Source organism: Erythrolamprus reginae, chromosome Z (assembly GCF_031021105.1).
Source record: "Erythrolamprus reginae isolate rEryReg1 chromosome Z, rEryReg1.hap1, whole genome shotgun sequence".
Classification (NCBI taxonomy): Eukaryota; Metazoa; Chordata; class Lepidosauria; order Squamata; family Dipsadidae; genus Erythrolamprus; species Erythrolamprus reginae.
The window spans coordinates 78,324,266-78,350,920 of record NC_091963.1 but is presented as its reverse complement, the minus strand read 5'-3'; the positions used below and the strand labels follow the sequence as shown (position 1 = coordinate 78,350,920).

The 26,655-nt window shown below is 49.2% G+C and overlaps 1 protein-coding gene across 2 annotated transcripts in view; it reads right to left on the bottom strand.

The window, feature by feature from the left end:
- SACM1L (SAC1 like phosphatidylinositide phosphatase) overlaps positions 1-26,655 on the bottom strand; it is a 148,634-nt gene that overhangs the window by 97,493 nt on the left and 24,486 nt on the right. For both annotated transcript variants that reach the window (XM_070727045.1, XM_070727046.1), the window contains exon 2: positions 18,160-18,257. In XM_070727045.1, the coding sequence (XP_070583146.1) occupies positions 18,160-18,257 (98 nt within the window). The remainder of the gene's footprint in view (positions 1-18,159; positions 18,258-26,655) is intronic.

Sequence of the window (26,655 nt, the reverse complement as noted above, 5' to 3'; positions counted from 1 at the left end):
CCTGAGGTACCCCACAAGGGAACAACTTAGAGGTCGACCTCTGGCCCCCCACTAACACCGAATGCGACTGACTACTTGAGTCAGGTCCATGGCTATCATGGTGCCCATGAGCTCCTGTGCCAGTCCAGAGGTTTCGCCAAGTGACAGCAGGTTAAAGTTCCCTAAGACAATAAGTCTGGGGAACCCCACCGCCAACCGGCCACCTCCTCGAGTAGCACAGGCAGGGCTTTTGACACGCATCTGGGAGGCAGATACGTGAGAAACAAGCTGACCTGAACCCCTAAGTCCAACTTCACCAGGAGGGACTCACAACCCGCAATCTCTGGAGCAACGAGTCTACGCAGGCAAAGGCTCTCCCTGGCTATGATAGCCACTCCTCCCCCCCTTCCCTGGGGTCGAGGTTGATGCCATACCTGAAACCTGGCTGGGCAAATTTCAGAGAGGAACTCCTCCCTCCGGGCCCAGCCAGTTTCAGTTACACATGCCAGGTCAGCCTCCTCATCCGGGATCAGATCCCGGATGAGGAGAGCTTTATTTACCACCAACCTGGCATTGAGTAGCAGCAGCCTGAGCCCAGGGCCAGAATTACACTCATCACCAATGCCCAGGGTTGAGCTCACAGAGCCAGAACAAGGGATCATTATTAAGCAGCAATCCCTCGTTCCACTGGAACAGCTAGCTCTGTGGCTCCCGCCATATCTGCCTCTCCCCAACAACACCGGGATATGATGGTCCCAATCCTGAATGGCCTTGCGACTCTCCATTCTCTAACAGTCCGAGTGAGTTGGCAACCAAGATACCAGAAAAGTGGGGTAATGTAAAAACAGCACTACTGAAGGTGACCATAAGGCCCAAGCAGACAAAAAATGGGTGTCCCATAGGCTGTTGTTTCAGGTGGGGGATCAGGTATACATATCCACAAAATACCTCAGGTTAAAGATACCATGTAAGAAACTAGGACCAAAGTACCTGGGGTTTTTCCCGATTGTATGAGTAGTCAACTCTGTCACTGGAACAAAACATGCACCCTTGTTGGGGAAGGTGCACTCTATATTTCATAGTGTCTTGAAATCAGTAAAGGAGGACACGCACCCGACATGGTATTCCTCTCTGAGCAATTGAGTAATGGTCTGAGACTAAGTGGCTTAGAAGCGTTGCCTTTGTCATGGTCAGACCATTTTCTATTACGGCTTGACTTCCTGGCTCCAATCCTTCCCCGCAGGGAGACGGAACCAATTAAGGTGTTCCGCCCCAGACGCCTGATGGACCCAGAGGGCTTTCAGAAGGCGCTTGGGGTTATTCCAGATATACTCATCCACAGTTCAGTGGAGTCCCTTGCTGAGGCCTGGAACAACGCTGCAGTGGGGGCTCTTGACCGGATTGCGCCGTTGTGACCTCTCCGTGGCACTAGACCCCGTAGAGCTCCATGGTTCAACGAGGAGCTCCGGGAGTTGAAACGTCAGAAGAGACGTCTAGAGAAGCGATGGGGGGAGAGTAAGTCCGAATCCGACCAAAAACCAAACATTTGTAAGAGCTTTTATTAAGACTTACAAAGTGGCGCTCAAGGTGGCAAGATGCACATATCATGCCGCCTTGATTGCATCAGCGGAATCCCGCCCGGACGCTCTGTTTAGGGTGACCCACTCCCTTCTTAACCAGGGGGGAGTTGGGGAGCCCTTACAGAGTAGTGCCGAGGATTTTAACACATTTTTCGCTGATAAGATCACTTGGATCCAGGTGGACCTCGACTCCAATTGGAAAACAGAGTCGACTGACAATGAGTCAGTTGAGGGGACTGGGGCCCGTACTTGTCCACCTGTCTGGGAAGAGTTTGATCTGGTGACACCTGATGAAGTGGACAAGGCCATTGGAGCTGTGAGTTCCGCCACCTGTTTGCTGGATCCGTGTTCCTCCTGGCTGATTTTGGCCAGCAGGGAGGTGACACGGAGCTGGGTCCAGGAGATTGTCAACGCTTCTTTGGGGAGGGGGTCCTTTCCGGAACCCTACAAGGAGGCACTTGTGCATCGCCTCCTCAAGAAACCTTCCCTGGACCCAGTCATTCTCAACAACTATCACCCAGTCTCCAACCTTCCCTTTATGGGGAAGGTTGTTGAGAAGATGGTGGTGCTCCAGCGGTCCTTGGAAGAAGCTGATTATCTAGGCCCTCAACAGTCAGGATTCAGGCCCGGCTACAGCATGGAAACTGCTTTGGTCACGCTGATGGATGATCTCTGGCGGGCCCAGGATAGGTGTTTATCCTCTGTCCTGGTGCTTCTTGACCTCTCAGCGGCTTTCGATATTATCGACCATGGTATCCTTCTGCGCCGGCTGGAGGAGTTGGGAGTGGGAGGCACTGTTCTTCAGTGGTTCTCCTCCTACCTCTCCGATCGGTCGCAGTTGGTGTTAGTGGGGGGTCAGAGGTCGACCTCTAGGTTGCTCCCTTGTGGGGTACCTCAGGAGTCGGTCCTCTCCCCCCTGCTATTTAATATCTACATGAAACCGCTGGGTGAGATCATCCAAGGGTGAGGTATCATCAGTATGCAGATGATACCCAGCTCTACATCTCCACCCCTTGTCCAGTCAGCGAAGCAGTGGAAGTGATGTGCCGGTGCCTGGAGGCTGTTGGGGTCCGGATGGGTGTCAACAGACTCAAACTCAACCCTGATAAAACGGAGTGGCTGTGGGTTTTGCCTCCCCCAAGGACAATTCTATCTGTCTGTCCATCACCCTGGGGAGGGGAGTCACTGACCCCCTCAGAAAGGGTCCGCAACTTGGGCGTCCTCCTTGATCCACAGCTCACATTAGAGAAACATCTTTCTGCTGTGGCAAGGGGGGCATTTGCCCAGGTTCGCCTGATGCACCAGTTGCGGCCCTATTTGGACCGGGAGTCACTGTTCACAGTCACTCATGCCCTCATCACCTCGAGGCTTGACTACTGCAATGCTCTCTACATGGGGCTACCTTTGAAAAGTGTTCGGAAACTTCAGATTGTGCAAATATGTCCATGTTACACCAACACCGCAGTCTGCATTGGTTGCCGATCAGTTTTCGGTCACAATTCAAAGTGTTGGTTATGACCTATAAAGCCCTTCATGGCACCGGACCAGATTATCTCAGGGACCGCCTTCTGCTGCACGAATCCGAGTGATCAGTTAGGTCCCACAGAGTGGGCCTTCTCCGAGTCCCGTCAACTAAACAATGTCGTTTGGCGGGACCCAGGGGAAAAGCCTTCTCTGTGGGGGCCCCAGCCCTTTGGAACTAACTCCCCCCAGAGATTAGAATTGCCACCACCCTCCTCGCCTTTTGTAAACTTCTTAAAACCCACCTCTGCCGTCAGGCATGGGGGAACTGAGATATTCTTTCCCCCTAGGCTTTTACAATTTACGCATGTATGCCTGTATGTATGTTTGGTTTTTATAATAAGGTTTTTTTTTGTTATTTTAGTATTGGATTGGATTGTTATATGCTGTTTTTATCATTGTTGTTAGCCGCCCCGAGTCTACGGAGAGGGGTGGCATATAAATCCAATAAATAAATAAAATAAATAAATAAATTTAAGACCTTCCCAGCAACTAGGGCTGGTAAGGGAAGAGAGATACAAGACAGACCAGGTCCTTGACTCATGCCTCTATAGAGGAAAGCTGCAGTACCTGGTATGGTGGAAGGGGTATCCTGTCACTGATGCTTCATGGGTGGTGGTACGGGATGTATAGGCCCTGCACCTGGTTACCCAGTTTCACAGACACTATCCTGAAAATGAGGGGGAGGGGGGGAGAGAGATGCATGTCAGGGTACTGTGCTTAACCCCTCTCTCTTCTGTCTTCCAGATGCAGTCCTATCGAGTTCCACTCCAGGGCTCACTATAACCTGGGCATGTGGGGGCACTGCTCGATTGTTTCCACCAGTGAGGTGGGCTACAGAGCCTGCGTCAGCAGCAACAGCAATGGCGGAGTGTCCCAGACCGGTGCTAGCAGCAGGGAGGTTTTCTGGGCACCTATGGGCAGCACCAGCAGCAACGGATGCAGAGCGTGCCAGGGCAGTGCCAGCTGGTTATCTATCAGGGAAGGCATTCCCTGGCCAGATTCTGAGGCGGCAGCAGCTGACTGCGGGATGCATAGCTGGCATGATAGACAATCTTTGGTCTACAGGGCCACATTACACAGATGCTCATCAGCTTGTACCTGTGGCCACTCCTGTGCTCCTGTGCCAGTGATGTCTTCCAAGCCTCTGCACTTTGTCTGCAATCAGATGTCAGATAGTAAACGCTGGATACTGGGTGAACAGCAGGCATAGCAGGCTGGTTAGCGGGCATGGTCCAGACTATAAAACATGCTGGGCGATGAGAACTCCGAGCATTGACTCTGCACAGCTCTATGCCTTATATCAGTGTTTTTCAACCAGTGTGCCGCGGCACACTAGTGTGCCATGAGACATGGTCAGGTGTGCCGTGGGAAAATTAAACATGGGTCCCCAAACTACAGCCCGCGTAACGGATATGGCCCGTGGAGGCCATTTATCCGGCCCGCTGCCAGCTGCCTCCATCCAAACATAAACATTCCCCTCACAATCCCTCCAGCTATCAGCGACAGGAAGAATGGAGGCACATGGAACGCTCACTGACCAATCACCTTCTAGGATTCATCCCAACCACTAGCAATGAACCAATAGCAGGCCGCCTCTCATCCTCACCCAGGAAGGTCCCCACTCGGGCTGCTGTGCACTTGTCATTGTGTGGCCGTGGTGAGTAGTTGAAGTGCTACTCCTCCCCATGGTCCCAATTTCTAATCCTGGTCAGGACTGAAGGTAAATGTTGCCACCACTAGATGAGGCCTCAGGCCCAGTTTCACACTAAGTGAGTATAAATACATTTAGAACCTATATTATTAACTATATGTATAATATGTACTGTGTTAGAGTGTCATTTTGTGTCATTTTGATTGGTGGTGTGCCCCAGGATTTTGTAAATGTAAAAATGTGCCGCGGCTCAAAAAAGGTTGAAAATCACTGCCTTATATTCAACATGTACTAAGGCTCTGGCCCCTGAGTGAGAAGTAAACCCTGGATTCTTGAGCTGCTGAGTTTCCTGCATGTGTTTGCTTGACTTCTCTCTGGTCCGCACTTGGACTGTTTGAGACTATAGTATGAAGGATCCAGATCAAAACTCATTTCTTTGTGAAAGATTGTGTACGGCTGGATAAGATTGTTTTTTTAATTATATAACATAATTACTCTGGGACAATTATCAAAAATAGAAAATAACCAGGGGGAATAAATAAAATAATTAAAATGCCAAATTTAAAGAATGTAAGTGAAAATTATTTAAATCAAGTTTCTACATACAACATGAGTTAAATAGCAGCCAGAATTTAATGCCAGCAATTAAACTAATTAAATAGAAGTCTGGACCTATTATTTCAGGCCTGAGTCATTATTATTATTATTATTATTATTATTATTATTATTATTATTATTATTTATTCATTTGTCCAATACACAAGTACATAGGAAGAAAATAGACATGTGATAACATAAAAAGGGTGAGAGTGGGCTTAGAGGAGAGGATATATGACAGGAAGAGAATATATAAGATGGGTGAAAGAAAGGAAAGACAATTGGACAGGGGACGAAAGGCACACCAGTGCCCCTTACTGGCCTCTTAGGAATCTGGAGAGGTCAATCGTGGAGAGTCTAAGGGAGAGTCTAAGTGTTGGGGGTTAGGGGTTGACACAATTGAGTCCGGTAATGAGTTCCACGCTTCGATAACTCGATTGTTGAAATCATATTTTTTACAGTCAAGTTTGGCGTGGTTCATATTGAGTTTGAATTTTGCTCTTGTGTTGTTGCGGTTGAAGCTGAAGTAGTCATTGATTGGTAGGACAATGCAGTATATGATCTTGTGGGCAATACTCAAATCATGTTTTAGACGCCGTAGTTCTAGGCTTTCTAGGCCTCGGGAGTGCCTGAAGCCAGGAGGACACCCCCGAGCCTCCAGAACTATAAGCGACCTCCCCTGAAGCCCCCGATGCCCAGCTGACTCTACTGAGAGCGCCAGAAACCAGGGGGACTCCCCTGAGCCTCCGGAGCCCTCAGCAACCCCCCCACGAAGCACCGAAGCCAGCAGACTGCTCTTGGTGACCTCCCCCAACCTCCGCCATTACCACGTGGCTGAAAGACCAGCTCTGCTCCTTTCTCTGTTCTTCATAACCTCTGTCCTTCTTAACCCTAAAATCGCCCAGCTAGCAGAGAGGTTCCAACCCCCCCTAGTGGCTGTAAATAACTTAGCAGTCACTTCCAAAACCCTTCTCATTCAAAGCTACAGATCCCTACAGGTTGCTTCTACACGCCCTAGTGGCTGCAAAGAAACCTAGCAGTCACTTCCAAATCACTCTCATTCAACCAGCAGCTATGCCATCCAAGAAAAAAAAACCAAGCAAATCAAGTAAATGATTCTGTTAACATCTGCTTTATATGCAACAACACTATAAATACACAAGAAGGATTTATAAAATGTCACTCCTGCAAAAAATCAGCTCAACATACCTGCCTTAACATAAATAAGCACATCGCCACTTTTCTTCAAGATAATCCTTCTTTCTACTATTTCTGCCCATCCTGTACTCCCAAACCAGACTCCCTTGGCAATCTATCCGATGTAATACAATCAACAGTCTCTAAAACTCAACAAACATACACAGAAAGCATGGAACCACGGCTTGCCTCCATAGAAAAAAAAAACCAAGACCTGATACAAGCTAAAACACCAAAACAAGTACCCTACACCACCCCGCCACCACCACTTTATACTCCACCACAACCTCTATCTCCAAGCCCTACTACTGACATCTCCACCCTGATGCAAGATGCCATGGAACGTGGACAAAAACTCCATAACGCCGTACTTTTTAGCCTAGAAGAAAATGGGGAAACCGATATATCAAATATCCGTAATATCATCCACAACCATCATCCTCAATCAATCGCCCCTGATGATATCTTAGAGGTTTCTAGAAGCGGCCCTGTACTAAAGTACAGTGATGGATCAATGGCTCCCCGGCTGTGCAGAATAGTCTGCAAAAATGAAACTACCAAACAACAGTTCATCAAGACCATGAACTCCATCGCCAGAAATAACAAAATGCAACAAACTCCGATCCAGACCAGACCTAACACTACTCCAACGCATCCGCTCTCGGGAACCACGGGCCGAACTCCAGAGACGTTGTGACCAAGGTGAGCTAACCTCTACATTGACTACCGCTCTGATTGCATCAGGAACAAAACTCATAATCCTCCCTTCTTCTCCAAACCCACTGTCCCTCCTCAACCATCTTCTCCACCTATCATCCCTCATCTTCAAACGGACCACCCCAGCACTTCAAGCAACAAATAGGATAGCGCGCCTCTTACTACCTCATTCCAATCCAATTTCAACCAATTTCAACCCAACTCAACCCAATCACAAACCCTTGACCACAAACTCAATCTCAAATGTAAACTAATCAATGCAAGAAGCATAATCAACAAATTATCTGAATTCCTCATCCTACTTGACACAAACATATTTGACTTAATATTTGTTTGTGAAACATGGCTGAACTCTTCATATCCTGACTCCATCATCACACAAAGTAACTACCTGGTCTTCCGGTCTGACCGCGACTCCCGCAGAGGGGGTGGTGTAGCCATATTCTACAAAAGCTCACTCAATCTAAAAAACATTCAAGTTACACAAGATCTCATTCTCCCTGAAAGCCTAGTTTGTGACATTTCCCTCAACACTACACTCCGTTTCCTACTGTGCTACAGAGCTCCAAACTACGACATTACCCATGCAACTAAACTAACCTCCCTCCTAACTTGGGCAACCTCCTGCCCCCATCCCATTATCTTCCTTGGTGACCTCAACCTACCACACATCAACTGGTCACTAAACGAATGTTCCACTGAACCTATACATACCGCCATCTATAACGCCGTCACCAGCCTAGGACTAGAATAGGCGTTGATTGCTTACCTGAACGCCTCTTCTCGTACGGTGAGCGGGTACAGCAGTCACATGGGTTGCTCATGTCCAATCCGGTGGAACTGAGCCTAGTGTTAAAAAAGCTTGCTGGATCCGCCCCTTCCCCAGAATTCGCGAATCCATAGACTAGGCTCAGCTGTGAAGCTCTGTAGTGTTCAACTCTCATTGTTAGAGGAAGAAAGGTTATAGGAAGGTAAAGAAGACACATACAAGGGCGGGAAGTGACTGCTGTACCCGCTCACCGTACGAGAAGAGGCGTTCAGGTAAGCAATCAACGCCTATTCTCCGTACTGAAGGAGCGGGTCCAGCAGTCACATGGGACATACCCAATAGATGGTCCCTAGGGTGGGGTTAGATTGCTATCGTGAGAGATAACGGATTGGAGTACCCTTCTGCCGAAGGCAGCGTCCGCTGAAGCGTAAGAGTCAATCTTGTAGTGCCTGATGAAGGAATTTGGCGAGGCCCAAGTGGCTGCTTTGCAGACCTCCTCCAACGGGGCTTGAGTCGCCCAAGCGGCCGAGGTGGCTGCGCTCCTGGTGGAATGCGCTGTGATGTTCCTTGGAACTGAAAGGGAGGCCGACTCGTAGGCCTTAGATATAGTCCCTCTGATCCAACGGCCTATTACTGTTGAAGACACTTTGGCACCCATGACTCTGGGGTGATAGGCTATAAAAAGTGCTTCTGACCTCCGAAAGGGTCCTGTGCGTTGGATATAGATTCTCAGCGCTCTAATGAGATCCAGGGTGTGCCATCTAATTGCCAAGGGATGGTCTCGTTGGAGGCAGAAGGAAGGTAGGACAATATCCTGAGTTCTGTGGAACATGGAACTGACCTTGGGTAAGAAGGTGGGGTCCAGTCGCAAGACTACCTTGTCCTGATGAAATTGACAGAGGTCCTGCCTGATTGAGAGGGCAGCCAGCTCCGAAATGCGTCGGGCAGAGGTAATAGCCACCAGGAATGCTACTTTAAAGGATAGGTACCTGAGGGACGCCGATTTTAGGGGTTCGTATGGTGCCTGCGTGAGGGAGTGGAGAACCTGTGGCAAATCCCAGGATGGATACCTGTGGACCTTGGAAGGTCTGAGGTTGGCTATGCCCTTGAGGAATTCCTGAACTTCTGGAAAGGAACGGAGAGGCTGTCTGCGGGGCCCCGCTAGGACAGAGGAAATGGCCGCCAGATGACGCCGGAGGGTGCTGGTGGAAAGTCCCTGATGGAAACCTTGCATAAGGAAGGAAATGATTCTGTGTATGGGAATGCACAGGGGAGAGAGGCCTTCCTGTAGACACCACTGGTGAAACTTGGACCACGTATGGTCGTAGATTCGATTGGTCGAACCCCTTCTGGCCTTTAAAATGACCTCCACTGTATCGGGGTCGTGGCCACGCAGTTCTAAGTCTCTCCTGATAACAGCCAGGCGGTGAGGTGGAACCACTCCGGGTCTGGATGGAATGAGGCCCCCTGCCGCAGCATATCCCCCGAAACGGGGAGTCGCCAAGGGTCCTGGACGGACAACTGTTGGAGATCCGCGAACCAGGGCCGGCGGGGCCAATGAGGGGCGATTAGGATTACTCGGGCCCTCTCGGTGAGGACCTTGTGAATCACGTCCGGGAGAATTGGAATTGGAGGGAATGCGTAAAGTAGGCCTGGAGGCCATGGGCTCCGGAGGGCATTGATTGCTTCCGCTCCCGGGGATGGAAATCTGGAAAAAAAGCGGGGGAGCTGGGCGTTCGCATTGGTCGTGAAGAGATCCAGAACTGGTAGGCCGAATCTGAGGCTGATTTGATGGAACAGGTCTTGATGGAGATTCCACTCTCCTGGGTCTATCGTTGCTCGAGATAGCCAATCCGCCTGGACGTTGAGGCTCCCCGAGATGTGGTCGGCTAGGAGCGACCGAAGATGTTTTTCCGCCCAAAGGCCCAACTTGAGGGCCTCCCTCATGAGGGCCTTGGATCTCGTGCCCCCCTGTCTGCAGATATGGCTTTTTGTGGCAATGTTGTCGGTGAGAATGAGAACGTGCCGGTTGGGAATGCGAGGAAAGAAATGCTTCAGAGCCAGGGATACGGCTCTTAACTCTAGCCAATTGATTGGCTTGGAAGCTTCCTCCGGGGACCACGTGCCCTGGGCTATCATCCCCTGGGCGTGGGCGCCCCATCCCGATAGACTGGCATCTGTGGTGATGACAAATTGATCCGGGCACCTGAACGGGGATCCTTTGTCCATGGCCGGAGACTTCCACCACTTGAATGATCTGCAAACAATTGGTGGGATGACAATGCGACGCCTTGAGTTGCTGTGCCCCGATCTCTGAAAGGGTAATAGGAGCCACTGTAGTTCCCTAGCATGAAGGCGAGCCCAGGGAATGATGCCTATACATGACACCATCTTCCCCAAAAGGGAAGACAGGGTTACTATGGAAACTGAAGGTTGAGATAAAATGCAAGAAATTAACTCCCCTATACTGATTTTTCTCTCAGGAGAGAGAAAGACCTGGGAGGATTCTGAATTAATAACGGATCCCAGGTGTAAAATGGATGTGGAAGGTTGGAGATGACTTTTGTCAAAGTTGATGGAAAATCCATGGTCCTGAAGAACTGACATGGTGACAGAAAGGTCTGTTTTCACTTTCTCTAGGGAGTTCCCATGAACCAAAATATCATCAAGATAACATAAAATGTGAATGGGAGACGCCCAGATATAGGCCGCCAGGGACCCCAAGAGCTTTGTAAAGACCCGAGGGGCCGAGGAAAGGCCAAATGGCATCGCCCTATACTGGAAATGCCTGCCCTGAAAGGAGAAACGTAAAAATTTTCTGTGGCATTTGGCTATAGGAATATGGAGGTAGGCCTCGGTGAGGTCTAAAGAGACCATGAAATCTCCCGGGTGGATGGCGGCCAAAATGGATGATAAGGAGTGCATCTTAAACTTTCTATATTTGATGAATAGGTTCAGCTTCTTTAAATCCAAAATAGCTCTCCAACCTCCGGAGGATTTTGGAACCATAAATAGGATGGAATAAAAACCTAGACCCTTCTGACCGGGGGGGACCGGTTGAATGGCTCTGATGGACAATAAGTGGGAAATGGCCTCCTCCATACGGTTACAATCTGAGGAGGACCTGGGAGAAGGGCAGGAAATAAAACGTTTCGGGGGGGGAGAGGTAAATTCTAAAAGAAGGCCTGTTTGAACAGTGTCAATGACCCAGGGGTCCTTGGAGGTGAGACGCCAATTAGAGGCGAAATGGGCTAGGCGACCACCTATGGGAATCAAGGAAACACTACCATCTAGGTTTTTTTGAAGCCCTGTTAGAGGACGCTCCCCTTTGGAAGCGAAAACCTCTGCCCCTGGAGTTCCTACCTTGGGAACGAAAGCGGGGGGAATACTGACCTGGAGATCTCTGATAGGAAGCCGCTTGATCTTGCTGACGCCCTGGGCGACGAAAGGACTGCGTTTTGGTAGCCTTTTTGGTGGTTGGGCCCAATACTTTCTTCTTGTCCGTGGTTTCCGTGAGGAGTGGATCCAGAAGATCCCCGAAAAGCAGGTCGCGCTTTAAGGGTCCCAGAGATAACTGCCACTTCTGACGTACTCCTGCTTGCCAAGGGCGAAGCCATAGGAGTCTTCTTGCCGTTGTAGAAGCTGCAATAGACTTAGCAGAAAATCTAGTAGATTGTAAAGTGGCATCAGCCACGTACTGAGCAGCTGCAAAGACCTTGTTGAAGTCTTGTTGACCTCTCAAGTCATCGGGAGGAATATGCTGTTGAAGTTGGCGAAGCCACAGAAGCATGGCTCTGGAGAAAAAGGAAGCTGCTGCAGAACTTTTAATGGCCCAGGAATCTGCGGTGAATCCTCTTTTGAGCATCTGTTCAATCCGCTTGTCCTCTGGGCGGAGAACCTCCTCTGCTTCGCCTGGCACGGCAGCCGCCGAGTGAAGGATCTTGATAGGTTCATCCGGTTTAGGAAAAGATAGGAGCTCCTCATAGGAAGAGGAAAGTTTGTACAACTTTTTGTCCTTGGTTGTGGGATTAAGCCCAGAGGCTGGGAAATCCCACTGCTTAAGTAAGGCATCTTTAAACAATTTAGGCATAGGAATTACCTCGTTATCCTCCTGTTCCTCTGTGAAGTAAGGTAAGTTCTCCTCCGGGGGATCAGTGGATGTGGAGGCCTGTTTCTCCTGGGCCGCCAATCCCGTAGAAATTCTAGCTTTGAGGAGGAGAGATTTGAACAATTGAGAGGGAAAAATAGTAATTGGAGAAGGAACCTTTATTTGGGATTCCTCATCATCTGAGAGACCTTGAAAGGGATCCTCATCCTCTTCCATATCCTCATATTCGTCCTGAGAGGAATCTGATTCATCCTGAATAGGAGCTCTAACCATTGGGGAAGAACCCAAGGGGCGGGAGGAACGAGGAGGTGGAGGAGGTAAGGAGGGCACATTGATGGTAGAGAGTTTAGCATCAATGGCCTTGGATAACACAGAAAAAATAGATTGAAATTCAGGAGGTAAACTGGAAATATCAGCAGGAATGGCAGAGGAATCCCTGAAAGCCTGGGAGGATCCTGGCTGGGGGGAATCTTCAATAATATCTGGTTCCTCTGGACCTAATCCCCATAGGTTAGGTTGGGGTCTGTCTAGGTTTGGCTCATCCAGAGATAACACAGTGACCCCAGAAGAAGGCAAATTAGGAGCCTCTGGGGGGTCATGACTACTGAGTACTTGGGCCTGTACTTTCAAACGCTTTGCTGATTTGTCATGAAGTTTTTGTAGGGCTTGGTCCCTTCTCTTCTCAGCCCTGGTGACTTTGGTCAAGGGGCGGGCCCCTGAAGAAGAGGAGGTCGAGGCCTGGGGGATACTGGTAATCTCATCGCCTGTAGGCCTGGCCTCTCTGGGACCTTGCGTGGTGCCTCTCTTGGGAAAAGTAGCCATAGTCTGACAATTAACAGAAGACAAGGCTGAGCCAAATAAACTGGATAATTAGGGAGAAGAAATTCAAAGACTTCCCAAGAGGAAAGGATCCTGCTCCGAGGCCTCGGAGCTGCTGAGACTTGAGGGCAATCTGGGCAAACCCAGAGTTCGTGTCCCCAAATACAGCGTGGCCAGCCTCCCTAAACTTTAATTAAAGTAACCAAGGCACTCTGGTTGGAGGCTTAGCCGGTGGAGAATTAAGCCTGAGCGTCCCAAAGCCCACTCCGGGATCCAAGCGGTGGACTGAGGCCTACGCGGCTGGCAGAAGGCCAACACGAGAGGCCTAAATTTAAAAAGGGCGCGAAGGCCTTCGCGCCGAAAAATCGCTCCGTAAAAGAATTCTTAAAGGGGAAGCGATCGACTAAGTCCAGGAGACTAGAAACAAGCGTCTCACTCCGCAGGAGGAATTTCTTAAGCCCTTTAACAACAATACTATAATAAATCAATGAAGCAATACTTGCACCAAGACCTCCAGGCCAAAGGATTAAAGGAATCCACAAGCGGCAGCGGGGATCGTAAACGGCAAAACAGCCGGGGGAAAACGAAACCGCAACTTCTCCCAAGGAAAAAAGCCGAGCCACACACGGCTGGCGCTATTAGTGCAAGTAAACAAATAAGGATAAACAATTCTTACTACTTTTGAAGTGAAAGATCGAAGGGAAGGTGTTAGAATGTTGAACGAGCTATCACAATACAACCGCAGGATATGCGAACTGAGCGAATTCTGGGGAAGGGGCGGATCCAGCAAGCTTTTTTAACACTAGGCTCAGTTCCACCGGATTGGACATGAGCAACCCATGTGACTGCTGGACCCGCTCCTTCAGTACGGAGAACAATTAGTATCAAACAACACCAGACTCAACAACTGTCTCGATCTCATATTCTGCAACAGCAAAAGTGCTATCTATGGACTGCACACAAAAGAACCCTTCTCCAACAGCGACCACAGTACGATCAACTTCAACCTCAACCTACATCATCTAAACACTCACCAGAAGTATGCAGCGCCTAAGTACAATTTCAGGAAAGCCAACTATGATCTCATAAACGCCAATCTCTCAATCCTTAACTGGCAATCCTTGTTCTCTAACTGCATCACCACTGATTATCTCTACAATATGTTTTTACTCCAAATCAAAACGCTTATCGAACTACATGTGCCACTCACCTCTTCCAGAGGTAAACAAAAAAATAACATACCTGTCTCGATAAAGAAACTACAAACCAAAAAAAAATCCCTCTGGTGTAGAAACAAAAAAAGCCCAGTAACCAACTTTAAAATCCGCTACAAAAGCATATGCCAAAGAATAAGAGCAGAATGCCTCAACTACCACAGCAAACAAGAGGAAAGCCTCCTTCGCACCAAGTTTAACCGAGCTTTCTATAACTTCGTCAACAACAAACCCAATGACTCCAGACTTATTCCACCACTCATAGGACCCAATAAAAAAGAATACCATGATGACCCATCCAAAGCCAACCTCTTCAACTCTTTTTTTGGCTCTGTTTTTGTTAACAGCAATGGCAAATCTTCACAAATCACACCTCAAACCCACTAGAAAACTTAACCCAAATCGTCTTCACTGTTGACCGTGTAGAAAAAGCAATCCGTGACCTCATACCTTCCCTATCTGCCAGACCAGACGGTCTCTGTGCATACTTCCTAAGGAAACTTTCTTCTGCTCTTCCTGAACCCCTAAGCATCATCTTCCAAAATTCCTTCAGGACCAGCACGCTACCCAAGCTATGGTCAAAAGCAATAGTCATCCCCATTTTCAAAAAAGGAGACCCTTCACTAGTGGACAACTACAGACCAATATCTCTTTGTTGCGTCCCTTGTAAAATCATGGAATCAATCATAAATCGATCAATCACCCTTTACTTAGAATCTAATAACCCAGGGGTCGACAAAGTTGTTCAGAATCTAGGAGCCAGCCAAAAAATTTAGGAGCCAGAATTTTTTTTAAGCAAACTTGGTTTTTTGCCGAGTCTCCACCTGACATCGCTTTCACCCCCTCCCCCCCGGCGCAGGCCTGGCTCCGCCGAGCCGGCTCTGCTGTACTCCCGTCGGGATCCGAAAAATATACTGTATACCAGTGATTTTCAACCTTTTTTGAGCCGCGGCACATTTTTTACATTTACAAAACCTTGGGGCACACCACCAACCAAAATGACACAAATCTAATAAATAAATAAATAATAAATACATACATACATACATACATACATACATACATACATACATACATACATACATAAATAACCCCCTCATATATACAATCCCATGTAACATCCCCTTATAAATACAGTCAATCATCAATCATCCCTCCTGAAATTTATACCACTGTCTCATTTCTGGGTACTTCTCCTGTCTTTCCCCCTTTTCTCTCTCGTGTTTCTCATTTCTCTCTCTTCCTCCCTTTTTCCCTCATTCCTTCTCCCTCTCACTTCTCCTCTTTTTCCATCCCTGTCTCTCTCCCCCCCTTATGTGTGTGTATGTATACACACTCCAACCATTTCCAAAACCAGTTGAGGGCTGGGGTTTTTTTCTCTTTTATCCTTTTCAAAAACAGGTGTGGGCTGGGGGGGGTTTCTTATTATTTGGGTGCTTTTTACCATATGCTTCAAGAATCACCTCTCTCTCTCTTTTGTTTCACTCTCCTCTCATTCTCTGCCTCAATCATTTTCTCATTTCTCCTTTTTTCTCCCCTTTTTGTTCTCATTTCTCTCACTCTCCTTTCCTCTCCCTATCTGTCTTGCTTTCTCTCTCTCTTGCTATCTTTTTCTCTCTCTTTTTCTCTTATTTTCTCTCTCTCTCTCATGCTTTCTCTCTCTTGTTCTTTCTCTCTCTGTTGCTCTCTCTCTCTTATTTTCTCTCTCTCTCTCTCTTTCCTTTCTCTCATTCCCTCTTTCTCTCTATCCTTTCTATCTCTCACTCTTTCCTTCTCTCCCTCCCTTTCTCTCTCTTTCCATTCCCTCTTTCTCTCTATCCTTTCTATCTCTCACTCTTTCCTTCTCCCCCTCTCTTTCTCCCTCTTTCCTTTCTCTCATTCCCTTTCTCTCTATCCTTTCTATCTCTCACTTTTTCTTTCTCTCCCTCCCTTTCTCTCTCTTTCCTTTCTCTCATTCCATCTTTGTCTCCTGGGGCTGACTGCGCCTGCCCTGCACCCCCCACCGCGGAGGGAAAGCATTTGGCATCGGCACCGCCAAACCCCCCCCCCCCTCCACAAGCAGCAAAAGCCTCTGCGACTGAGCCGGAAGGCAAACGGTGCACCCCACCGCTTAGGCTTTTGCTGCTCCTGGGGGGGGGGGAGGATTTTCTCCTCCCCGCCCCCCCCGGCAGCCAAACGTCGCTGGTGCAGGAAAGCAGCGTGTTAAAAGGCGCGCTGCTTTCACGGAAAACAAACCCGGCTTTCCTGGCAACGGAGGATGACAAGCAGGAAGAAGCGGGGTGGAGCAACGCGAGGCTCAAGCAGGCAGCTTCCGCGCGTTTCTTTCAGCGGAAGAGGAGGAGAGGGAGCGGATCGGGCGGGCGGGGGCTGCGCCTTCTACTGCCGGCGCCTCCCCGCCCCCACCCCCCCCCCAGGCAGGCAGGGGAATGGGGACTGCGCGCCCATGGAAAAGGGCACGCAGGGGGGGTATTTTGGGGTGCGCGGGGTAGCGGCGGCGGCGGGCAATAGCCGGGGGGCGGCTTCTGCAAGTGGGAGCTCCAGGGCTGAAGCCTCAGCCCTGGAGCTCCCACTTGCAGGAGCCACCTCGCGGCACACCTGGCCATGTCTCTTCTAGGCGCCAGACAACATTTTCTAGGCGCCACTGGCGACCAGGCGCCTGGGTTTGTCGATCCTTGTAATAACCTACTCTCAAACAAACAATTTGGATTCAGAAACTATCCTGCAACCTACAACTACTTCACTGCAAAAACATTTGGACTACCCTCCTCGACCAAGGTAAATCCATTGATGCAATTTATATAGACTTCTGCAAAGCCTTCGACTCAGTGGTCCACGACAAACTACTCCTAAAACTCAAATCCTATGGCATCTCAGGACTCCTCCACAACTGGATTACTGCATTCCTGTCAAATAGGCAACAAATTGTCAAAATTGGTAGCGCCATCTCCACCCCCACCCCTGTCATAAGCGGCGTTCCCCAGGGAAGCGTACTAGGTCCTACTCTCTTCATTCTCTACATCAATGATCTCTGTGACCATATTGAAAGCAACTGTATTCTTTTTGCCGACGATGTGAAACTTTTCAACACCACTGATAACACACTCACCCTCCAGAAAGACCTGGACTTTGTCTCAGACTGGTCTAACACCTGGCAACTTCAAATATCAACCAACAAATGCTCTACCCTCCACATTGGCAAAAAGAATCCTAACCGCACATGCGAACTGAATAAACAACCTCTCACGGCTAACCCACATTCTGTAAAAGACCTTGGAATACTAATATCGAATGATCTAAGTGCTAAAAGACCACTGCAACAATATCGCCAAAAAAGCCTCTAGAGTTAACCTGATCCTACGCAGCTTCTGCTCAGGCAATCTCACTCTTCTCACAAGAGCCTACAAAACTTTTGCCAGATCCATCTTAGACTACTGCTCATCTGTTTGAAACCCATACCACATCTCAGACATCAACACCCTTGAAAATGTCCAAAGATATTTCACCAGAAGAGCCCTTCACTCCTCCACTTGAAACAGAATATCCTACGAAAATAGACTTACAGGGATTTCAGGGATTTCTAGATGAATCTCTGTGGAAAGCAAAAACACAACTGAAGTGCCAAAACCAAAACAATAAAACACACATCTCATATCCTTTTTTCAGTAAAACATGCCTAGAAGATCCACATGCAGTTAAATTTACTACAAAGGGGTCTTTTTCTTCCTGATATGCACAAGCCAAGTATATTACTTATTTCTGCCTTAAATATTACCTATAGTGCTTAATCTCTAGTAATACATTAGCATCTACAATTTTAATGAAATTTGCATTTTCACATTGTCCAGGTAAAGGAAAATATTTAACTAATAAATTTTGGAGGAAATATGTTATTGTGATTGAAAATGAACAAGGAATGCTATTAATATTAGTGTAATGTAATATTACACTGATGTTTCAGAAAAAAATTCTCCAAATAAGAACGTCATATTAGAAAATGAAGATACCTGCAAGAGTAATTTCTGTGGACACTCTGTCAATGGTAAGGACATCATTTGCTCCATCATCGCAAGCTTCCACATAAAATTTCTCTGGTGTTGTATGTCTAAGATACAAAAAAAAAAAAAGGATAAGATCACAGACAAGCAGCAGAATAAGGACACAACTTGGAGATTATAAATAAAAAAGCAGCCAAGTTGTCTCATCCTATACTAAAACCAATAATTGCAGGATGAATTATTTGCAGTGAATAAATATTAATAATTTATAATATTCATGTTCTTGGGTACTTGTCATTGCACTAATCAAAAACCAAAGGCACAAATTCAATAATAATAAACATCTAAGACTGAATACTATTTTGTATTTTAAGTTTTTCATTTATTCATATTACCATTAGGGACTAACTGCAATAGTTTTATAAGTTATACTTCCCAGTTAGCTGCTAGATAAAAAAAGGTAATGTGTGTTGTATATTAAAACTATTGTCAAAGCAACCTATTCTAGTTATTCAAGAAATGAGATGTTCACACACAAACACTGAATTGAAGTAAAACCCTACCATAATGTCATCATCCAAACTGTTGCAATCTAAATTATTATTTTAATGAGATTTCAGACTACAATCTTATAAAGATAATGTAAATTTTGATATGACACCCAAAATATGATCAAGTACTTTCATCACTCTAAAACAGAGGTCCCCAACCTTTTTTGCACCAGGGACCGGCTTTAAGCTAGACCAGTTTTCCATGGCCCCGGGGGGGGGGGGGGGGGGGGGGGGGGGGGGGGGAGGAGAGAGCTAGCTGTCAGCGGCGCCGTAAAAGGGGCGATCAAGAGAGGAATGGGTGAATGAATGGACGGAGGGTGGAAGGAAGGAAGGAAAGAGGGAAGGGACAGGAACAAAAGAAGGGTGCAAAGGAAGCAAGGAAAGGTGTGAAAGGGGAGAGTAAGAGAGGAAGGAGTGAAAGAAGGGAATGAGGGAGGAAGGAAGGGAGGAAGGAAAAGGAAAGCAAGAAATGGAGGGAGGAAAGGAAGGAAGGAAAGAAAGAAAGAAAGAAAGAAAGAAAGAAAGAAAGGGGGAAGGGACAGGAACAGAGGAAGGAAGCAAGGAAACTTATGAAAGGGGAGAGTAAGGGAAGAAGGTAGGAAGGAGAAAGAAAAGAAGAAATAGAGGAAGGGAAGGTAAAAGAGAGAAAGAAAAAGAGCAAGAAAGAAAGAGAAAGAAAGAGAAAGAAAGAAAGGCAACTTCAAAGAAAGGCTCACTGAGCATCTCTCACTCTCTCTCTCTTTCTATCCCTCTTTCTTTCTTTCTCTTCCTTTCTCTCTCTCCTCTTCCTTTATCTCCTCTCTCTCTCCCTCTCTCTTTCTCTCCCCCTCTCTCCCCCTTTTCCCTCTCTCCCTCTCTTGCTATCTCTCCCCCCTCTCCCTCTCTCTTTCTCCCTCTCCCTCTCTTTCTCTCTCTCCCCCCTCTCTCTTTCTCTCTCTCTCCCCCTCTTTCTCTCTCTTCTTCTCACTTTCTCTCTCTTGTTTTCTTTCTGTCTCTTTTGCTTTCTCTCTCTCTCACTCTTTCTTGTTTTCTTTCTCACGCTCTTTCTCTCTCTTGTTCTCTCTCTTGCTATCTCTTTGTCTCCCCCCCCTTTCTCACTCTCTCTTTCTCACTTTCTCTCTATCTTGCTGTCTGTTGCTCTCACTCACTCTCGTTCTCTCTCCATTCTTCTCAGCGATGACGCGCGCACGCCCTGCCCGCCTCACCTTTGCGAGAGCACTTTCGCCCCGGGCTCTCAGCAAGGGGGTTTGGAGGAGAGGCGGGGCCGGCGAAGGTGATATTGAATGTCGGGGGAGAACGGGCGGCTGCAAGCGCTCCCTATCCCCCTGCTAGCCCACTCGGAATATTCAAAATAAGAAAAGCCTTCGCCGGCAAAGGTTTTTCTTATTTTGAATATTCCGAGTGGGCTAGCAGGGAGATAGGGAGCGCGTGCAAATACCCGTTCTCCCCCGACATTCAATATCACCTTCGCCGGCCTCCGCTGAGGAAAGCCTTTGCCGGCATTTCCTCTCGTTGTCAAGGAGGCGCAGCGGCGGGCGGAGAGAGGGAAGGAGGGGGGGGGGGCAGCGGCGTCCCTCCTGGCCTTGGCGGGCCGCCCAACCCTCCCCACCTCCTGCAAACGCGGCGGGCGGCGGGGGGAGAGCGAGGAGCCGGTTCCGGCGGGCGCGGGGCTTGGCTGGCTGGCGGGGGGAGCGCCGCTGGTGATGCGGAAAGGCCGAGGGGGCCCTGGCGCCGCGGACCGGCTGAAAAGCTCCAACGGCCCGGTCCCGGTCCGCGGACCGGCGGTTGGGGACCTCTGCTCTAAAATATAAGTGTCCAACCTTCTGGCTTGCCTAGGCTGGAGTGAGTGAAGAGGAACTGTCTTGGGACACACATAAAGTATTTATTTATCTATTTATCTATTTATCTATCCATCTATCCATCTATCTATCTAGATTTGTATGCCGCCCCTCTCCGTAGACCCTAACCCTAACCCTAACGGCTAACAACAATAATAAAAACAGCATATAACAAATCTAATATTTAAAATAACTAAAAATACCCTTATTAAAAACCAAACAAGCACACAAACAAACATACCATGTATAAATTGTATAGGCCTGGGGGAAAGGATATCTCAGTTCCCCCATGCCTGATGGGTTTTAAGGAGCTTACGAAAGGCGAGGAAGGTGGGGGCAATTCTGATCTCTGGGGGGAGCTAGTTCCAGAGGGCCGGGGCCGCCACAGAGAAGGCTTTTCCCCTGGGTCCCACCAATCGACATTGTTTTGTCGACGGGACCTGGAGAAGGCCAACTCTGTGGGACCTAACTGGTCGCTGGGATTCGTGCAGCAGAAGGCGGTCCTGGAGATATTCTGGTGCGATGCCATGAAGGGCTTTATAGGTCATAACCAACACTTTGAATTGTGACCGGAAACTGATTGGCAACCAATGCAGACTGCGGAGTGTTGGTATAACATGGGCATATTTAGGAAAGCCCATGATTGCTCTCGCAGCTGCATTCTGCATGATCTGAAGTTTCTGAACACTTTTCAAAGGTAGCCCATGTAGAGAGCATTACAGTAGTCGAGCCTTGAGGTGATGAGGGCATGTGTGACTGTGGAGCAGTTACTCCCGGTCCAAATAGGGCCACAACTGGTGCACCAGGCGAACCTGGGCAAATGCCCCCCTCGCCACAGCTGAAAGATGTTTTTCTAATGTGAGCTGTGGATCGAGGAGGATGCCCAAGTTGCGGACCCTTTCTGAGGGGGTCAATGACTCCCCCCCCCAGGGTGATGGATGGACAGATAGAATTGTCCTTGGGAGGCAAGACCCATAGCCCACTCCATCTTATCAGGGTTGAGTTTGAGTCTGTTGACACCCATCCAGGACCCTAACAGCCTCCAGGCACCGGCACATCGCTTCCACTGATTCGTTGACTTCTTATAATATAGTTACCGTATTTTCCGGCGTATAAGACGACTGGGCGTATAAGACAGACCCCCTAACTTTTCCAGTTAAAATATAGAATTTGAGATATACTCGCCGTATAAGACTACCCCTCTTCTGTACATCATAGACCTGACTGAGTCTAGGTCTATGATGTACTTGCATTGAGAAAAAAATCATTTCTGAACATGATAACACAATATTTTAATTACTAATGATGAAGATCTTATTGTTAAAATTATGAATGAATTATTTAGAGAGAGAGAGCCAAGTGGGAGCACTCTTCTGTCTATCTCTCCATATGTCTCTGTCTATCTGTCTTGTCTGCCTCTCATATTTCTCCTCACCACAATTAAGTTTATTATTATAACTCATCATAATTTGTCAACACAAAAAGGTGAACCTGGCTATTTTTCTTTCTCCTACCATCTATTCTGCAGGTATCTTTCAGTCTAACATGCAGCATGCTGACACCTATGTGAGAATCTATTATGGAATGAGAATCTGTATGTGATATCATGATATGGCAATCCAAACAGCCCATCCATTTTTCTCTTTCCGCACTTTCTGTCTTTATCCTCTTGCAATGTCACTTAAACAGATTTTAACTTGTCGGGTTTAATTAGTGACCCTGCCAATTTTCAGTACTGTGCAGTGTGCTATGATACAGAGCAGGGTGAATAATATGACCTCAGCTTTTAAAGTTATTTTAAAATGTTGCCTAAGAAATATGAAAGATGATTCTTTTTGGAGGAAAAGTACATTTTCAATGGTTAAACATAAGAACAAATACAAACAGGCAGAAATAAATGCATCCAGTTTAACATTCAATTTTGCAACCACTAATAATGTTGGTCAAGTAGGTACAAAAATACCTGGGGAAATTATCAAAGTCTGGGAAATGGGTCCCTTGTCAGTTAAAAGGAGTGCTGATTTACCACCTGCTAGAGCAGTGATTTTCAACCTTTTTTGAGCCGCGGCACATTTTTTACATTTACAAAATCCTGGGCACACCACCAACCAAAATTACACAAATCTAATAAATAAATAAATACATACATACATACATACATACACACACACACACACACACACATAAATAACCCCCTCATATATACAATCCCATGTAACATCCCTTATAAATACAGTCAATCATCCCTCCTCAAATTTATACCACTGTCTCATTTCTGGGTTCTTCTCCTGTCTTTCCCCTTTTCTCTCTCATGTTTCTCATTTCTCTCTCTTCCTCCCTTTTTCCCTCATTCCTTCTCCCTCTCACTTCTCCTCTTTTTCCATCCCTGTCTCTCTCCCCCCCCTTACGTGTGCGTGTGTGTGTGTGTGTGTGTGTGTGTATACACACTCGAACCATTTCCAAAACCAGTTGAGGGCTGGTTTTTTTTCTCTTTTATTCTTTTCAAACACAGGTGTGGGCTGGGGGGGGGTGTTTCTTATTATTTGGGTGCTTTTTACCATATGCTTCAAGAATCACCTCTCTCCCTCTCTCTTGTTCTCTCTCTCTCTCTTGTTCTCTCTTATTTTCTTTCTGAGGCTCCTCCCACAACGGTGGCTACAGCGGCGCTGGCGATCCGGCCGCTAGCCGCTCCGAGCGGTGTGGGAACGGCCACCCCTCTCACAGTCCAGTCCCCGGGCTGACAGTAAAGGGGCTGCTTCCCATCCTCCTTCTCAGAAGGTTTCCTTCTGAGCAAGCTGGCAGGAGGATGGGAAGCAGCCCCTTTACTGTCAGCCCGGGACCGGACTGTGAGAGGGGTGGCCGTTCCCACACCGCTCGGAGCAGCTAGCGGCCGCATCGCCAGTGCCGTTGCAGCCACCGCTAATGTAAAGGGGCTGCTTCCCGGCGGCAGGAACTGCGGGGGGTAGCCGGCGTACGCTCCGGCTAACGAGCCCTTGCCACAGCTATCCGCCGCTTCTTTCTTCTCCGCCTCGCCTCCGCTACTCCCGCTGCCGCCTTTGCTCTCCCCGCCGGGCAAGAGGCAAAGGCGGCGGCGGGAGTAGCGGAGGCAAGGCGGAGAAGAAAGAAGCGGCGGATAGCTGTGGCAAGGGCTCGTTACACCGGCTACCCCCCGCAGTTCCTGCCGCCGGGAGTGGTTGGCGCTCGCCCGACGCCTTGTTTTTTTATTTCCCCCTTTGGTTTCTCTTCACAGGCGGGAGTTCGGGAGGCAAGGGAGCGCTCGAGGAGACAGCGTCTTGCGGCATCGCCTCCCGTCGGGTTTACGACGAAGGGACGCTCAGCAACTTCTTTTTCTTTCGGCGCCATAGCCACCCACAGTCCCCGGAGCGGCGGGTTGAGGCAAAGGGCTGCGTTTCCCTTCCCTCCCTCCCTCCTGCCCCCGTCCTGAATGGAAGCCCCGCTCGGCCAAGCAGCCCGGGATCTCCGCCGCTTGCAAACCGGGCGGGCGGAGCGGACCCGCGCTCACTTTCGGCTCCGGGGACTGCGGATGGCTATGGCGCCGAAAGGAAAAAGAAGTTGCTGAGCGATGCCGCAAGACGCTGTCTCCTCGAAGCGCTCCCTTGCCTCCCGAACTCCCGCCTGTGAAGAGAAACCAAAAGGGGAAATAAAAAAACAAGGCGTCGGGCGAGCGCCAACCGATTCCGGAGCTCCCTCGCCGGCTTCATCAACGCGCTGCTGTTGCTGCTGTCGCTGCCGCCTGAGGCGGCGGCACTCGAATCTGGCGTGGTGGAAAATCTTTGCCTGCCTCCAGATTTTCCACCACGCCAGATTCGAGTGCCGCCGCCTCAGGCGGCAGCGACAGCAGCAACAGCAGCGTTTTTTTCCTTTCGGCGCCATAGCCACCCGCAGTCCCCGAGCCGAAAGTGAGCGCGGGTCCGCTCCCCCCCCCTCAATCCCGCTCCCGGCCTCCTCCCCGCCCGCGGCTGTGGAATGGGCGCAGTATCCGGCCTATAAGACGACCCCCCACTTTGGAAAAGATTTTCAGGGGTTAAAAAGTCGTCTTATACGCCGGAAAATACGGTAATATAAATAAATCATACAATGTTGTACAATCTCATTGGATATCCAAGACTACGTGCAGCCCGTAGGCCTGAGATTGGACAAGCCTGATCTTAAATAGACCCAGATAGTTATTAATTTGGCTTTGTTATCAAGCTGTAGGTCTCAAGGACTGGCAAGATCTTGATGTAGTTTCACTGCTGATCAAATCTGGAGGTTAAAAAAAACACCCATTGTTGGACATATGTATTGTTCTTATACTTTTTGTGTGTACCACCCTGAATCATTTCTTATGAGAGGGGTAGCCATATAAGATGGATGGTGGGAGGGACGGGGATGGATGGATGGTTGGATGTTAGAGAGAAACTAGATGCTAAATAGAGATTTCAAAAAAGGCAGATCCCAAGTTTATTTGTACAGTGGAACCTCGACATACGAGCAGCTCTACTTACGAGCTACTCGAGATACGAGCTGGGAGAGGAGAGAAATTTTTGCTCGACTCCCGAGCTCAAATCCGGGATACGAGCCGAGAAGAGCCGGGCTGGCTTGCTTTGCTTCCTTCCCGAGCTGATGCAGAGCCGAATAAAGCGTCACGCCCCCCTGACGCTTTCGGCGGCTTCCGAAGCGACGCTGGGCTCTTTTGCCGCCAAAAGCGTCAGGGGGGCGTGACGCTTTGTACGAGTGGCTCACTCCGGAAAGGAAGGAAAGTAAACCAGCCCGGCTCTTCTCGGCTCCTATCCCGGCAGTTGGTGAGTGGAGAGGCGGTCGCCTCCCCTGCTGCCCCACTCTGGGGGTCCTTGGCTTCTGCTGGGGGTGGGGGGGGTCCGCGCACATCGAAGAGGCACCTCTCGCCTTCTGCCACTGGCCGCCCGCCGTGCCGCTTTCCTTCTCCCGTCGCGCCTTCCAAAGCAGCGCTGGGCGAAAGAGAGCGGGTGGCCAGCGGCAGAAGGCGAGAGATGCCACTTCGTGCGCTCGATCTCGGGGGTTGGGGGCGAGCTTGCCACCAGGCTCGGCTGGGGGGGGGGGCTTGGCTTCTGCTAGGGGGGGGCGGCGGCCAGGTCCGGCTCCCGCCACTTGACGCGCCCCTCTGACGGCGTTCGGCGGCTTCCAAAGCACAGGGAAGCCGCCCCCGCTCGGCAATCGGCCGGGCGGCATTGCTGGCATTCCAGGCGAGCCGCCCGGCATAAGCAGCGGTTTCGTGGGTGCTGGCAAGCCCCCAGGTCGGCTGCAGTCTTTTAAAACAGCCCCGCCGCTTCTCCGCTGACTCCTGAAGCCAAAAGCCAAAGGCAAACTTCCGCGCTTCAGGAGTCAGCTGAGAAGTGGCGGGGCTGTTTTAAAAGACTGCAGCCGACCTGGGGGACTTGCCAGCACCCACCCCCCACCCCCCAACTCGGAACCGCGGCGGCGGAGGAAGGCGAATGCGGCTTGGAAGCTGGGAGGGGGGCGGAAGAGCTAAGTGTCAAAGACGTTCCGCCCCCCCTCCCAGCTTCCAAGCGGCGAAGTAACGTGAAGGATTGGAAAGCTGAAAACGCCCGGTTTCAGCTTTCCAATCCTTCACGTTACTTCGCCGCTAAATCGTGCGGCACCGAACATGCTTTGGGGGTTTAGCTGGGGAGGAGAAATAGCACCTTCCAAACCCCAAAGCATGTTCGCTGCCACACGATTTGGCCAGGAAAGGATGCGAAGGAACGTGGAGGATTGGGGAGCTGAAAACGCCTGGTTTCAGCTTTCCAATCCTTCACGTTACTTCGCCGCTAAATCGTGTGGCAGCGAACATGCTTTGGGGGTTTGGAAGGTGCTACTTCTCCTCCCCAGCTAAACCCCCAAAGCATGTTCGGTGCCACACGATTTAGCCCAGGAAAGGAGCGAAGGAACGTGGAGGATTGGAAAGCTGAAACCAGGCGTTTTCAGCTCCCCAATCCTCCACGTTCCTTCGCTCCTTTCCTGGCTAAATCGTGTGGCACCGAACATGCTTTGGGGGTTTAGCTGGGGAGGAGAAGTAGCACCTTCCAAACCCCCAAAGCATGTTCGCTGCCACACGATTTGGCCAGGAAAGGAGC